Source organism: Paralichthys olivaceus, chromosome 1 (assembly GCF_024713975.1).
Source record: "Paralichthys olivaceus isolate ysfri-2021 chromosome 1, ASM2471397v2, whole genome shotgun sequence".
NCBI classification, from domain to species: domain Eukaryota; kingdom Metazoa; phylum Chordata; class Actinopteri; order Pleuronectiformes; family Paralichthyidae; genus Paralichthys; species Paralichthys olivaceus.
The window spans coordinates 3,473,422-3,486,580 of NC_091093.1; the positions used below are offsets into that span (position 1 = coordinate 3,473,422).

The 13,159-nt window shown below is 41.2% G+C and overlaps 1 protein-coding gene across 3 annotated transcripts; it reads left to right on the plus strand.

The window, feature by feature from the left end:
* The first annotated feature begins 1,271 nt into the window (after window positions 1–1,271).
* Window positions 1,272–12,927, plus strand: asb7 (ankyrin repeat and SOCS box containing 7). 3 transcript variants are annotated; one of them, XM_069528221.1, is made up of 5 exons: window positions 1,272–1,522; window positions 2,250–2,375; window positions 5,847–6,100; window positions 7,058–7,663; window positions 11,297–12,927. In XM_069528221.1, the coding sequence occupies exons 3-5, from the start codon at window positions 5,860–5,862 to the stop codon at window positions 11,434–11,436; spliced, it is 987 nt and encodes a 328-aa protein (XP_069384322.1). In that variant the 5' UTR covers window positions 1,272–1,522; window positions 2,250–2,375; window positions 5,847–5,859; the 3' UTR covers window positions 11,437–12,927. The 3 variants fall into 3 exon arrangements, with proteins under 3 accessions (XP_069384322.1, XP_019935858.1, XP_019935859.1); XM_020080299.2 differs by having other exon boundaries at window positions 5,889–6,100; XM_020080300.2 differs by lacking the exon at window positions 1,272–1,522 and adding an exon at window positions 1,798–1,935 and having other exon boundaries at window positions 5,889–6,100.
* The last annotated feature ends 232 nt before the right edge of the window (window positions 12,928–13,159 follow it).

The window sequence follows — 13,159 nt, forward strand, 5'->3', positions numbered from 1 at the left end:
TGAAAAATGAAAATTCTCTCATGGAGGGGTGGGTGAAGTGTTTGAGTCCATAAAACACTTTAGGAGTTTCAGGGGTAAACAGTGTTGCAGCAGAATCCATTACAATTGAACTGATGACCACTTCTTCAAATATAAAAAAACTGAAAAAAGCATTAAATGCCTCAGTACTGCTCCTGTGGTGTCATCAGTGCATCTATTAGCTGCACTTTTTTCCTATGAGGGGAAATTTGGGGTTCAAACGGGGAAGACTGTGATTGAACCACTGACCTTCTGGTTGGAGGATGACTGCCCAGCTGCAGCCACCCAGTGTATTATTGTGTAATGCTGACTCTATCATACCATATAACAAAGGTAAAATTTCCATCGGCATTTCAGCAGCAATGCAGCCCAGAGGCCTGACATCTACCGGCTGGTTGAATGGAGCTTCAAGCAGAAACTCTGAGAAGAAGAGCCCGATCAACATCTTACCGAGATTATAAAGACTAGCTGAAAAGTAAACTTCTGCTTATTGTCAAAATGATGATGTCAGTTTATACAATGCTTAAGACATGACCGGGACTAAAATGCTGGAATGTCAAGATATCTATAATTTGACATAATTTCTGCCACAGATGTTGGGGTATATAAATCTCCTGTCAGTGTCGCACCTCTCTACTCCTCAGAATTTGATCATGCAATGACATGCAATAGCGGCTGTAAATGGTAAACCAGGAACTCTGTGGATGAAGTCAGCTGAAATCATGACATCATGAACAGTTAAAACCAACTGTACTGCAGAATAAGGTCCTGTCCACACTAATGTAGTATTATTTTAAGAAGAAAATCATCTCCGTCCAGATGAAATCATCTCCGTCCATACGAACACACATGACCATTCATGTACACTGGTCATGTATGTGGGTATAAACAGGAGTCCTCTCTGTGGAGACCGCCATGTTTTTTTACTGTCGTCCAAACTGGACAAACTAAAACCTTTTGAGTTTTCATGACAACTGAAGTTCACCACAGGTTCTCTGGGAAGGGGAGGGTGAGATGAGGAGTATTCAGCTGCAACATGAAACCTCACCTCTAGATCTCACTAAATTCTACACACTGAACCTTTAATAGTGTAATAGGAACGTAGACAGGTGCAATTCTGGTCTTCAATGACCCTAATATATATAGATAGTGCACCTAAAGTTTGGATCAGCAGCAACATTTCGAGTATCCTTCCTTATTTCCTTTTTGCAAAGCATGAAGTGTACCTTCGTGCTTTTATTGTGAAAGGTTGCAGTCGGAAGGCTAGGTGTTTTTGCTGCTGGGTCACCGGGGTTCACACAGAGACACTTTGTTGTCAAAGCTGGTCGTTCCACAGAGAGACGATGGTGAAGATCGCGGCTGCGGACACACGCACATGTGTCAGGGGATAACACCGCTGCTCGGTGCTGCACCACAGCTCGGAGGACGCCAGTATGCAGCTCTGACTCTTCCTCTCCTCTGGAAGCGGATTGGCCGAGTGAAGCGTCGGCTCGGCGTCTGTCAAGTAAATCTTTTGTTTTTAACACTCGTGCAAAAGTTGCTGTTTGCCCTCCAAGTCCATGTGCGCAGCGAAGTGGACCGTCGCCCACGCAGTGTGCCGAGGTCCATGTGTGACCGGCTGTGCCGTGACAAAAAGTCAACACTAGCTAGCGAGCTAGCGCTAGTGAGTTTGGTTAGCTTGCTGGCGTTAGCTTCCAGCCCGGACAATAACAGCCTCGCAACGAGAGCTCCTGTGTCACATTAACTGCACGTCCTGTGGTTTGTGTCAAGAGTTGTCTTCGCGTGCACATGTGCAGGTCTTGGGTTTGGCCAGCTGTCGACGTAGATCACTTGTTCGTGCTTTGCATTGTTGGTGATGTTAGCAAATAAAGCCATTCCATTGTCCACTGCTGTTCCTCCACCGGCTCATGGGTGAAGGTAAGTACAGTGTCGGGTGTGATGAGCGGATGTCCACATCACCTTCCTGTCTCTTTGCACGGTTTTAGACATCTGTCTTCAGACATCTGTCTTCATTCAAAATGAAAACCAGCTTCAGTTAGCAAGTTGTGTATTTGCAACATACGTGTCATTTCCCATTCCAGTCATTTCCCATCATTGCTGATCTTATTACTAGTATTAGTGGTTGTACAGTCACAACATGTGCACGGTGTTCTCTGTCAGTGTTGAGCATACCTTACCATGGGATATCGTTGCTGCATGACTAACAGTGTCAGTGTTTTTGTGTGTTGCAGAAATAACACGTGAAGACAGAGGTGCCTCCTGAAATCCCTCTCAGGCTCCCTCACTGTGCAGCTGTATCATTACAGGTGCAGCTCCGATATGACTAAGAGAAGTCCATCTTACCAGCTGGTCAAAAGGTGCGTTCTCTCTTTATTTCTCTTTTTCATACCATCCATCTATTGTAGGTTTTTGAATGAAAAGAAGTCATTTCTCCCAACAAGAGAAGGTAGCTGAGTTTATCATTTAGTCAGGCTTAAATTTGGGCTGTGTGGAACAAAATCATGTAGAAACTCTGCCGCTGTGTCCTCAAGAGCCTTTTGTTTAAGGACTGCATTATCTCCAAAATATCGTTGGACAGCTTATCTGCACATGTTTAGGTTCACACTGCATTGAGTGTCTACATCTGGGTTAGGGCTGGGCGAAATAGAAAAAAATCTTATCACAATTTTTTTCATATCAGTCGATCTTGATATATATCACAATAGAAATTAATTCAGCTCCACTGCACTGAGGTGTATTACTCCACAGGTCAACAAGTGACTCTGCTCCTCTGATGTTTTCTAATCCTCACACTTAAAACTGATCTTTATAAAAACTGCTGAATTCATATTCATGTTCCTGGATAAAAGGGGCGTCGCTTCTTCTGCAACAAAGAAGTTAAAACACAGTGTGTGTCACACACTAACTGATAATAACATGGGATATTCACCATCTAGTCCTATATTCTAAAATAGTTATTAATCGAGTCGGATCATGACTCCGGATCGTTCCTCTCACTTTAACACTCATGTCCTGACTTTGTGCGTCACGTCTCGTGTTGTGTCCAGGTTTTAACATATGTCTCCTCAACTCTAGAGCAAATCAAACAAACACAAAGTAAATGTCAGTCCTCTACTTGTTCTATTAACTTGTGATCAGTGATGGAGTTTATTGTTCAAGTGTAAAGTGAGCGCAGGTCAGAGGAGGAAACAGACTCCGACAGAGAGTGTGACAAAGACCGGACCTTCAATAAGCGTCTGTCCTGATCCTGGAGCAGCAGTGGGTATAATTATTCAGAGGTGGAAACCTGCAGCAGAAAACATGAATCATTATGTTCAGTCTCTGCATGGATGTGGAGTCGTCCACCTCTGGACATTAACACGTGTGCTTCTGCTCCTCCTACAATATGTGCATCAACCTAACCTGATGTGGCTCTAACTCTATTCTAGCCACATGATTGTTTCAGTGCAGCGCTATTCTCATTATCATTGTCTGTTTGTGACATCACTTTTACACTTTCTTACTACGTCATTGGGGAGGATAAACATGTTAAGTGTGGATGCTGTCGTACGTTTTGTCAGCCCGTAGACTGTCTAACCTTCGTAAACATGACACTACTTACACATAGGGGTGAACTCTGGTAATCTGGGATATTGTATGCAATCTTGACTTCTGTGACTTATTCCATATATTTGTTTTACACAGTTGATCAACATGTTAAAGATTTCTGTAACCCTTAAGAGGTTTTCTAACCACACCAGGAGAAGGAATTGAGATATCAATGGAGACATGACCCAGCTTTTAGTTTCTCTATGCCAAAAAAGAAAATTCTGCCTGAATTTGATCATCTGGGACAGGTCGCTTTGTAATCTGGGACACTTATATTAGGCTTTTAAGAAAAGCCTAAATCACCTTGCTTTATGCATGACAAGCGGAATATTACCAATTCGACTCCTCCTATGTTTGGTGAAACCAATGGCTGCAGACCACAGGACAGACTCTTCTGTGCTTTTTGGATCATCTCTGTCCTAGACAGCAATCTGTAATGTGCTAGTTAGCTAACCAGACAATCAGTTGAAACAGACAGGGACAGACTGTATTTACCATTAACTCCTGTCAGTCAACTGCAGATCATTTACTACATCTCTTTGTTTTTTGCTGCAGGAAGTTCCTAAATGCATATTCCCCATTTACAGAACTTTAATGATCGTCCCAGATTACCCAAGCATGCTGGACCATGTTATCAATCATATTTGATAAAGTGGGACTAAAAGTACATTTTCAACACATCAATGCATATTTTGTTACTTGAATACATCAAAAACATAATTTGATAAGTATTAGTAACATTGTCTTATTTATGACAGATTTATATCCTTAACATTAATCTTGGCAGAATCCTCAGTTTTTTACCTTGTCATGCAATTCTAAGCATTATTTATTTTCAACATACTCAAAGACACTTTACAAAAGTTGTTTGTTTTGTTTGGAAAAATGAAAGGAAAGAGTTGCACTTGTTCACTGTGAAGGATTTGGAGTTGGAGGTCCCTGGGTTGGAGGAGTTTGTTTATTGTGGAGAATAGAGCCTCAGTATGAGGTGTGAGTAGTAGGTGGACCGGGCTGAGATAAGAGCATCTTTGTATGGTTGAAGGTAGTTGGTGTGAGCTTAGACCAGTTTTCTTGCAGAGTATTTCATGCTGGCGCATGCTGGGATTTCATTTGGTTATACCAGGGAGCCGAGTGTGTGAATGAGACAGTTTTGGTTTTACTGAGAGCCGGCTGATCAAGACAGGAGGAGAGTGTGTCATTGTAGTAGTTGACAAGATCGGAGAGGGAATATCAGACAACATGGGAGGGGAGTACTGACAAGAGAGGCTGAAAGAGTTGTGGGGGAGATAGGTTTGAGATTTATGAAGGGTGTATTGCGCTTATCTTTTGGGATGGGGATAGGGATGTCATTGTCCACGGTGATGGCCAGGTGGTCAGAGATATTGAGGTCGACGTGTTGTGAGACCAGTAGAACAGACCAAATCCATGATGTGACCAAGGCTGCGAGTGGGGAAGTTGACATGTTGTGTGAAGTTGAAGTAGCAGTCAGTGTTATCAATGTGGATGTTAAACTCCCCTAAGAGGAGAACGGAAGGTGAGATGACACAAAGCTGGGTCAGAAAACTGTAGCGTGAGCAGCTGTTACCTGAATGGATTTGCACCCTGCTACTAATGATTATTAGTGGGCTCTTGTCAGCCGCATTGCATCAACTCAGTGATAAACAATGTTGATATTTTTACATTCACACAATCTTAATGATCACATAATAGCATGCACTGTGGAGCCTTGCTCTGGTAAAGGAGGTGGTGCAGTATCAGCAGATGGCGATTGACTAAACACCGTGTAGTATCAATATATGTACCATTAGAGATCCATTAAAGCCCAGACCAGCCCAAATATCAATATATCTAAATCTTAGAATCAGCTCTGCAGGTATTTCCATCTTAAAAAAGGCATCTTTATTGAAAGTGGTGATGTTTTGATCATTAAAATCGCTACCTACAAATGTAATCATTGGATTAAATCAGATGTAAATATGTACTGTAGGTATCCGTACCACCACTATTGGTTAGTTTATAATAATTGGGATTTGCGGTGTTGGAAACTCAGCTTTAAAGGGATAGTTCACCAAAAAATGAGGTGTTTGAGTCCACAAAACACTTTTGGAGTTTCAGGGGTAGACAGTGTTGCAGCCAAATCCAATACAATTGGCAGGTGAGTTAGAAACATCAGACACACTGCTCAAACCCAGCCACTTCCCTGCGGCATACAGAATGTATTCACTGATTTTTCCTAACAGCGGTTAGGCACAGATGAACATTACCCTTCCGAAATGTGACAGGATGCTGAACCATCACTGCAGAAGGAACCCAGAGCTTCATGAGGAGCTCCAGATCCAGGCTGCAGTGGCAGCTGGGGATGTCTGCACTGTCAGGAGAATGCTGGAGCAAGGGTACTCACCCAAGATCCGCGACGCAAACGGCTGGACTCTGCTCCACTTCTCCGCTGCCAAAGGAAAAGAGAGATGTGTCCGAGTCTTTCTGGAGCATGGAGGTCAGAGGCTTTCTCTTCGAGCATCATGCCTTGTCAGGTTTTCCTGTGTGAACACTAGAGGGCGTTACTTTACTGGATAAGACGGCCATTCATTCACCTATGTATAAGTTGAAAGTCCTAGCTAAAATAGTATCCTTTTGTTGACATGACACATGTTTGTGTGTCTTTTGTGATATTCATTTCAAAATTGGCTATTCTGCATGAAAGTCAAAAGTTCCTAAACATGATGAAAAAAAGTTTTAATGTCGTAGTCCAGCCTGTCGAAAAACGTTCATATTCGTCCTTCACTGACAAGAGACTGATTTATGATTTGATAATAAAAACCAAAATGAAGACCTTGGACTTTTTCCTCCCTGTGCTACTAGTACTGATCAACATACTGACATTAACAAAGCCTCATGATAGCTCACAGTTATGTTTCCAACAAGTGGTCACATGACCCCAGTGCTGGTAAATCAAAATAGAAAAACAGTTTTTGTTGTGAAGCCACTGAAAATTGTCCATTTTGAGTGATTTTGTAATGAATAGATTTTACTATTATGTAATCTGTCATTCTTCGTGTCTCCTATGTATAATCCAGAGGCAGAGAATAAAAAGCTGCAGTCTCAACACAGATCACTATCTCTTAATAAAATTCTTGTGGTCAGGAAATCTTGGGCCACTTTTCTGAAACTCTCTCCAGTTGCAATTAGTAACACAGATAAACTGTTCTTTTAAATAAAATTTCCCTCTGAAGAAAAAAAACATAAAATCCACTCATAATTTCTTCTGTCTCGCGTTCTGAATAAATGCAATCTATGGCCATCTGAAACTGATTTGAACAGTCAGAAGGAGGTTTAAAGGTTTTAGTGTATTTTCTGAATTCTGTAAGTGTGATAATAGAGCTAGTGCACATTAGCTAGTGCTTTAAAGTTGCTGTATTTGACTTTCCTCTCTTTTTCTCTCTCCTCTGTGCAGCTGACCCCACAGTGAAGGACTTCATAGGTGGCTTCACAGCACTTCACTATGCTGCTATGCATGGCAGAGCACGCATCGCCAGACTGATGCTGGAATCCGAGTTTCGCAGTGACATTATAAATGCAAAAAGCAACGACGGCTGGACGCCGCTGCACGTGGCCGCCCACTACGGTCGAGACTCTTTTGTACGCCTCCTCCTCGAGTTCAGGGCCGAGGTGGACCCACTGAGCGATAAAGGCACCACGCCGCTGCAGCTGGCCATTATCCGGGAGCGCTCCAGTTGCGTACGGATCCTTTTGGACCACAGTGCCAACATTGACATTCAGAATGGCTTCCTGCTGCGGTATGCCGTCATCAAAGGCAATCACTCGTACTGCCGCATGTTCCTGCAGAGGGGAGCGGACACAAACCTGGGACGTCTTGAAGATGGCCAAACTCCCCTGCACCTGTCAGCCCTCAGGGATGATGTATTGTGTGCCCAGATGCTCTACACGTATGGAGCTAATACTAACGCCAGGAACTATGACGGCCAGACACCTGTAGCTGTATCTGTTAGCATGTCAGGAATCAGCCGGCCCTGTCTGGACTTCCTGCAGGAGGTCACCAGTAAGTCTCACAACACTGCACCTACACACGAAGAAAACTAAAACAATAACATTACATTAAACCATCATTCATTCCTCTGTTACTTATTCTCTCCTCTTCCTTCCTTCCATTTGGAAGAAGCCACTTTGTCTCTCTTTCTGTCAAAACCAGACACTTTAGCCTGGTGCGTATCTTTCCATCAGAGAGAAGTGCACATGTAGCCCATTGAAGTATTTGTGTCAACACATTTTCATTTGGTGCTTCAAATAATAGCCTCTGGAACTGGGTCAGAATACATTTCACAGGTGGCATTGGTTTATTTGAGATTGTTGCCTCGATAGCTACATTTTGAAGTGCACACTTTATTTGTAAGAATGGATACAAGCCAGTGTTGCATGCCTGTTAGCAAATGCAGCGTAGCACAGTGAAAAGTTAATGTCCCTATCTGTGAAAATAAATCTGTTCAAGTGGGTGGGGTTTAGAAAAAGAGTCCAAGTTTAGTAAGAAAAGCGATAGATCTTTTTTATTGTAAGCTGAGAGGAGGCAAAAGTTGAGAAATGTAAAGAGTGAAAGAGGGCTGCTTGCCAACACAAGGTTATAATGACCAGTGTTCAGTCAGAGAACAATCCCAGGTCAGAGAACAGGAGAGCACGTTACCTGAAGCATTCTGATTTGGAAGGAACAATGGCTGCATTCCTGCCCCCTGAAGTTTGATATCAAAGATATCAAAGAGCTGAGCACTGATTCACAGAAGTCCTTTCAGAGACTCTGAGCCATCAGCCAGATCACATATCTGTTGGGTTATTGATTACACCTCCACCCCCTAGATTAACTCATATGACATGAAAGTCTCATCCCACACAGAATGTCAGACACCCTCAGCCCTTTCAGCGGCTGAACTCTTAGCACAGCTGTTCTCGTGCAAAGCTTCATGAAGTCTTAATGTGTGGGCTTCCGTCCGACTTAAAGCCAAAACAATCCAAAACTATGTGCTGCGTTTGTGCCAATGCACACCCACGCACATACACTTGCACAAGTACTGTATATTGTCAGTCAACAGTTTGCTGATTGGAACATTTTGACATATTGTTCAACCCTATTACAGGGCCACATTACAACGCATTCAATGTAATTCAACTTCACCACAGACACAGCAGTAAAGGCAGAGGTGTAAATAATGAAATGTATGATGGCTGAGTTAAAGGTTCAGTGTGTAAGATTTAGGTGAAAGGGATCTAGAAATTGAATATATAAATTACTCCTAGTTATGTTTTCACTAGAGCACTGAACCTTTAAGTTACAAGTTAATGCCTTGTCTGCACTCCCGTGATAGTTTTTTGTACTGGTATTGTTTCTCCGTTTAAAACAAACGTCCACGTAGCCTTCATGTTAGAAAATACAATGAGAACACAAAAATTACTACAACTGCTCAAACAAGCATGCCGGGAAGAATGTTGTGGTCCAAAAAAATCCAGTAAGCTGTGTAAAGTAAGCATCATTGTTTCCCAAATTATCCTTTTACATGTACACACACGTTTTTGAAAATATGCACTTTGTCAGGATCTGTTTTAGTCAAAAGGCTGTTTGCGTGTGGACAAGTGGCTGAAATGCAGTGGCAGGTTGTCATATGGTCCTTTACCCGGACAATTGAACATCTTGAATGTTATGAGCTATACCTGTGCTTTTCTAATAATCTCTAGTTCCACCACCTAAAGAATGGTTATTATATTGAATTATTTTTCCCTTCAGAAATCACCAAATATCTAAAATTCTGCATTCAACTGTAGCAACAGATGGTTTTGACGTCTGCTTTGGATCATGGACATTTGTTAGAAGCCAGCCTTGTCTCTGTTTCAGTGTCTCGACTGACTGCAGGGCATTTGCATCTAGAATTCACTGATATTTAATGGAATCCATTCTTTCCTCTGTGTTTCCTGTATAAGTCGCTGCCACGCAACCTTGAAGCAGAATATTTCCACACCCGTGCTTAACAGCTGGCAGGGGGGGTACTGACGCAGTAGGGTGCTGAAACTTTTTGTTTTTTAGTGATCTTTTATTAAGTATCAGTGTATTAACATTTTTAATGTTTCTTGCTCCAGGGGTTGTATTTATTTCTTTTTACTACAAAATACAGTACAGACGAAGTATATCGATGATTAAATTTTTTTTTTTGGGTTCTGCTCTCCAGCACTTAAAGCCTGAAAAACAACAAGATGTGTTACTGTCCAAGTACTTTGGTCTGGACTTTCTTAAGTTTACAAAGGGAAGACCAAACTTTTATTCATGTGACTGTTAGTTTCATAACTGAACAAAGACAATATTGAGTTTCATTAGGAAGGTCATATGTGATAATCTTTAACCCCTTTTCACTGTACAATCTTTAATCTGAACAGGCTGTACAACACTCAACCTGGGGCTCCTCATTACCTGAATTTTGCAGAGCCTTTGTAATGCCTTTCTTATCATCCTGTTTTTCAAACCAAGATGTTTTGGGTATAGTTCATCCAGGAGGTGACAGTGGGGTGAGTAAAGTCAGCAGAAGTAATGATGGTATTGATTTACCTTACATGAACAGACACAAGTCTGTAGGCTGAACAAAAAATCTATAACCAGGTTCCATTTAAAAGATTTTCACCTGTACTCTTTGGCAGTTTGTTGTAGTCATCCTTGTTGTGGTGTGACATCACATTTTGGGATTGACAGCACTGCACCAATCCCTCAAACTGTGGTTTTAATCAATAAATACACAATATTTTCTGACTATTAGCTGTTCATCTTAAAGTGTCTCTGTAATCTTACCTATAAATTTGACTGCACTACCATTGGTTTATGCAGGTAGTAGGGATTTTGTAATGTCCACTGCTGAAACTTGTCCTGCAATCCCACTGAATTTAACTATGCAAGCATTGGATTGAAATTTCTTTTTCAGCATATTGAGTCCATAGAGACAGTCAAGTATCTTAGAATTCACCCTTTACATATTTCCACATCTTCTCAATCACACATCGCACTGATTCTTAAGTCCATTTTATGTCTGGTTCAACTAATTGGACATTTATCTTCACATATACATCTCCTTTGGGCAATACATAGAAAAGTTCACGGTTGCAGTGCATGTGTAACAGCAGCTTTTTTTCTCTCATAAGCCGTTTACAGAAATCCTTCGGAGGATCTCTGGAGATTTGGAGGACTTGCGCCACAGTTTGCCTTTCACACATGCACAATGCAGCAGGGGGTTCTCTGCTGAGAAGAGTTCCCAGCAGCATTCAATTCTCAACTGGATACAGACGAGGGGAGGGGTGCTACAGACAGAAGCGGGATGTAACATATTCATTACGCTGCAGAGATATGGGAGGAGCTTGAGGACTGTACAGAAAAACAGGATGGCATACTTAGACATAGACATACTTAACAGACAAGATTTAGCTGGTGTGTCGCAGTGCTTGCCAGTGGACAAATTACTGTACATAGTGACACTGGTAATACTTATCTTTGGTTTTCCATCACTCTAATTTCTGGTTCCTGTTTGACGGAAAGAAACACCAATGTTGACCTTAACACAATAAGCAAACACTGGCTAACATGGGCCTGGACGGAGTGAAGTGCCTCTGGTGGAGATCCTCTGTATAACGACTCTTTCCATTCCTCTTTCAGGACAACCAAGGACTCTGCAAGACTTGTGTCGAATAAAAATCCGTCACTGCATCGGCCTTCAGAGCTTGAAGTTCCTGGAGGATCTACCAATTGCAAAGGTTATGAAAGACTATTTAAAACACAAGTTTGACAATGTGTGAAGGAGGATACAACAGAAGAGGAGAGAGTGGCTGAAAACCCTCTGTGCTATCAGTTATGAAGACTATGCAATCACCCATCAACATGTCTGTTCCTTACTTGCTGAAGGAAGGTCGATCCTGTTTTTGTCCAGTTCAACACACTTCAACAAATAGTTTCCCACGTCACTCCTGGTTGCTGAAGGATGGAAGTAGAGCTGGCTTGTGTGAGCAGCAATTATTGTTTTTGTGGGAATACGAAACCTCATTTGAATTCTTTTTATGTTACTGTGCACGATATTATCCTTGTTGACTCAGATTGTCATCGAATGTGTACTTTCAATGAATATACTTTAATTTATTTCCCCCTATAGGATGTTAAACTCGAGCTGTTGCAGTGGAGATTTTATTGCTCAGAATCACAAAGTGGTGAGCTAGTTACATACAGGTAACTTAAAACATCTACAAGGTACATTCTGGTGGGTTTTTTGTTTTTAAATCTGGTTCCAATCACTACCAGCTTCTCCAGTTACTTCAATGACTCATGAAGCAAACAGAGCTGTTGGGCCCGTCGACAGATATGTCCCACACAGAAACAATTGATGAATCTTATTTCAACGTAGCTATTTAGTTATGTCGACATAGAAAAGTAGTGTTACAAGAAATAAGCTGGATCCCCATGTGGTCACTTATATCAATCATCGTTCTATAACAAACAACCAGCCACAACGTGCCAGAATTTGGAAATCCACATCTGCTCTAGGGTCAAATTTGGCTAAAATTTGCGGCAGGTGGGTTTGAGTTTAAACTGCTGACTCTGTACAGTGACAGCATAACATCAGATGTAACGTCAGCTGAAGTGAAAGTCTACAAATGGTCCTTCCAGCTCCATGCTGATTCTTTGGAGCTGAATTTTTAAGTATCAAAAGAAAGCTGAGGTTTTAGATTAAGGTCGCAAGGTTGATAAATAGTGCTGTAATGAAATCAGACAGGATTAGATTGAATCTTCGCTCCACATTGCTTCTGATATACAAGAATGACCAGGAAGAATATAATGCAGTCCGAATTCTCAAATCTAATGCATAGAATTAATTGTGTTAAACAGCTTAAGTGTTGAGCAATGATCAACCACCAATCAAGTTGCGTTTTCCATTTCTAAACTCTATGGAAGGTTGGAAGTTTGAAGTGAGTGCACTGTGATTCGTTTCTGTTCTGAAAGCACCACATGTTCTCACTGAAGGTGTGGTTTAACAAGAATAACAGCTAATAGTCTGTTTTGGATAACACTGACACACAATCACTACAGTCTATGTAAATATGTACAACAGATATTTTTGTAGAATTTATTTAAGCAATGATTTCTGGTATTCTCAATGTATTTAAAGTTTGGATTTAATATTATGATCTGTTTGGTGTGACTCTTTCTTTTTTGCGTGTGAATTATACTGTGAAGTTTTCATTTTGACATTTAGAAATAAATTGTAGGGGTCTAAATAAATACCCACAAGACAAGAATATGTTTTTATTTGTCTCTGCATGTGTTTAAATTGCATCCTGAACGTACTTGGCACCTAAAATTGGTTTTCCTAAAATCTTCACAATCTTACAAATGTCACTTTCCTGTTCATGTTTAATTTTAACTTAGCAGCTCTTTGTATGAGGATATTTTGTATTCAAGTAAACTGAGACAAATACTTTTTCCTGTTACCAAAAATGGTTGGAAAATGTAAAGTGAGGTTCAGGAGAG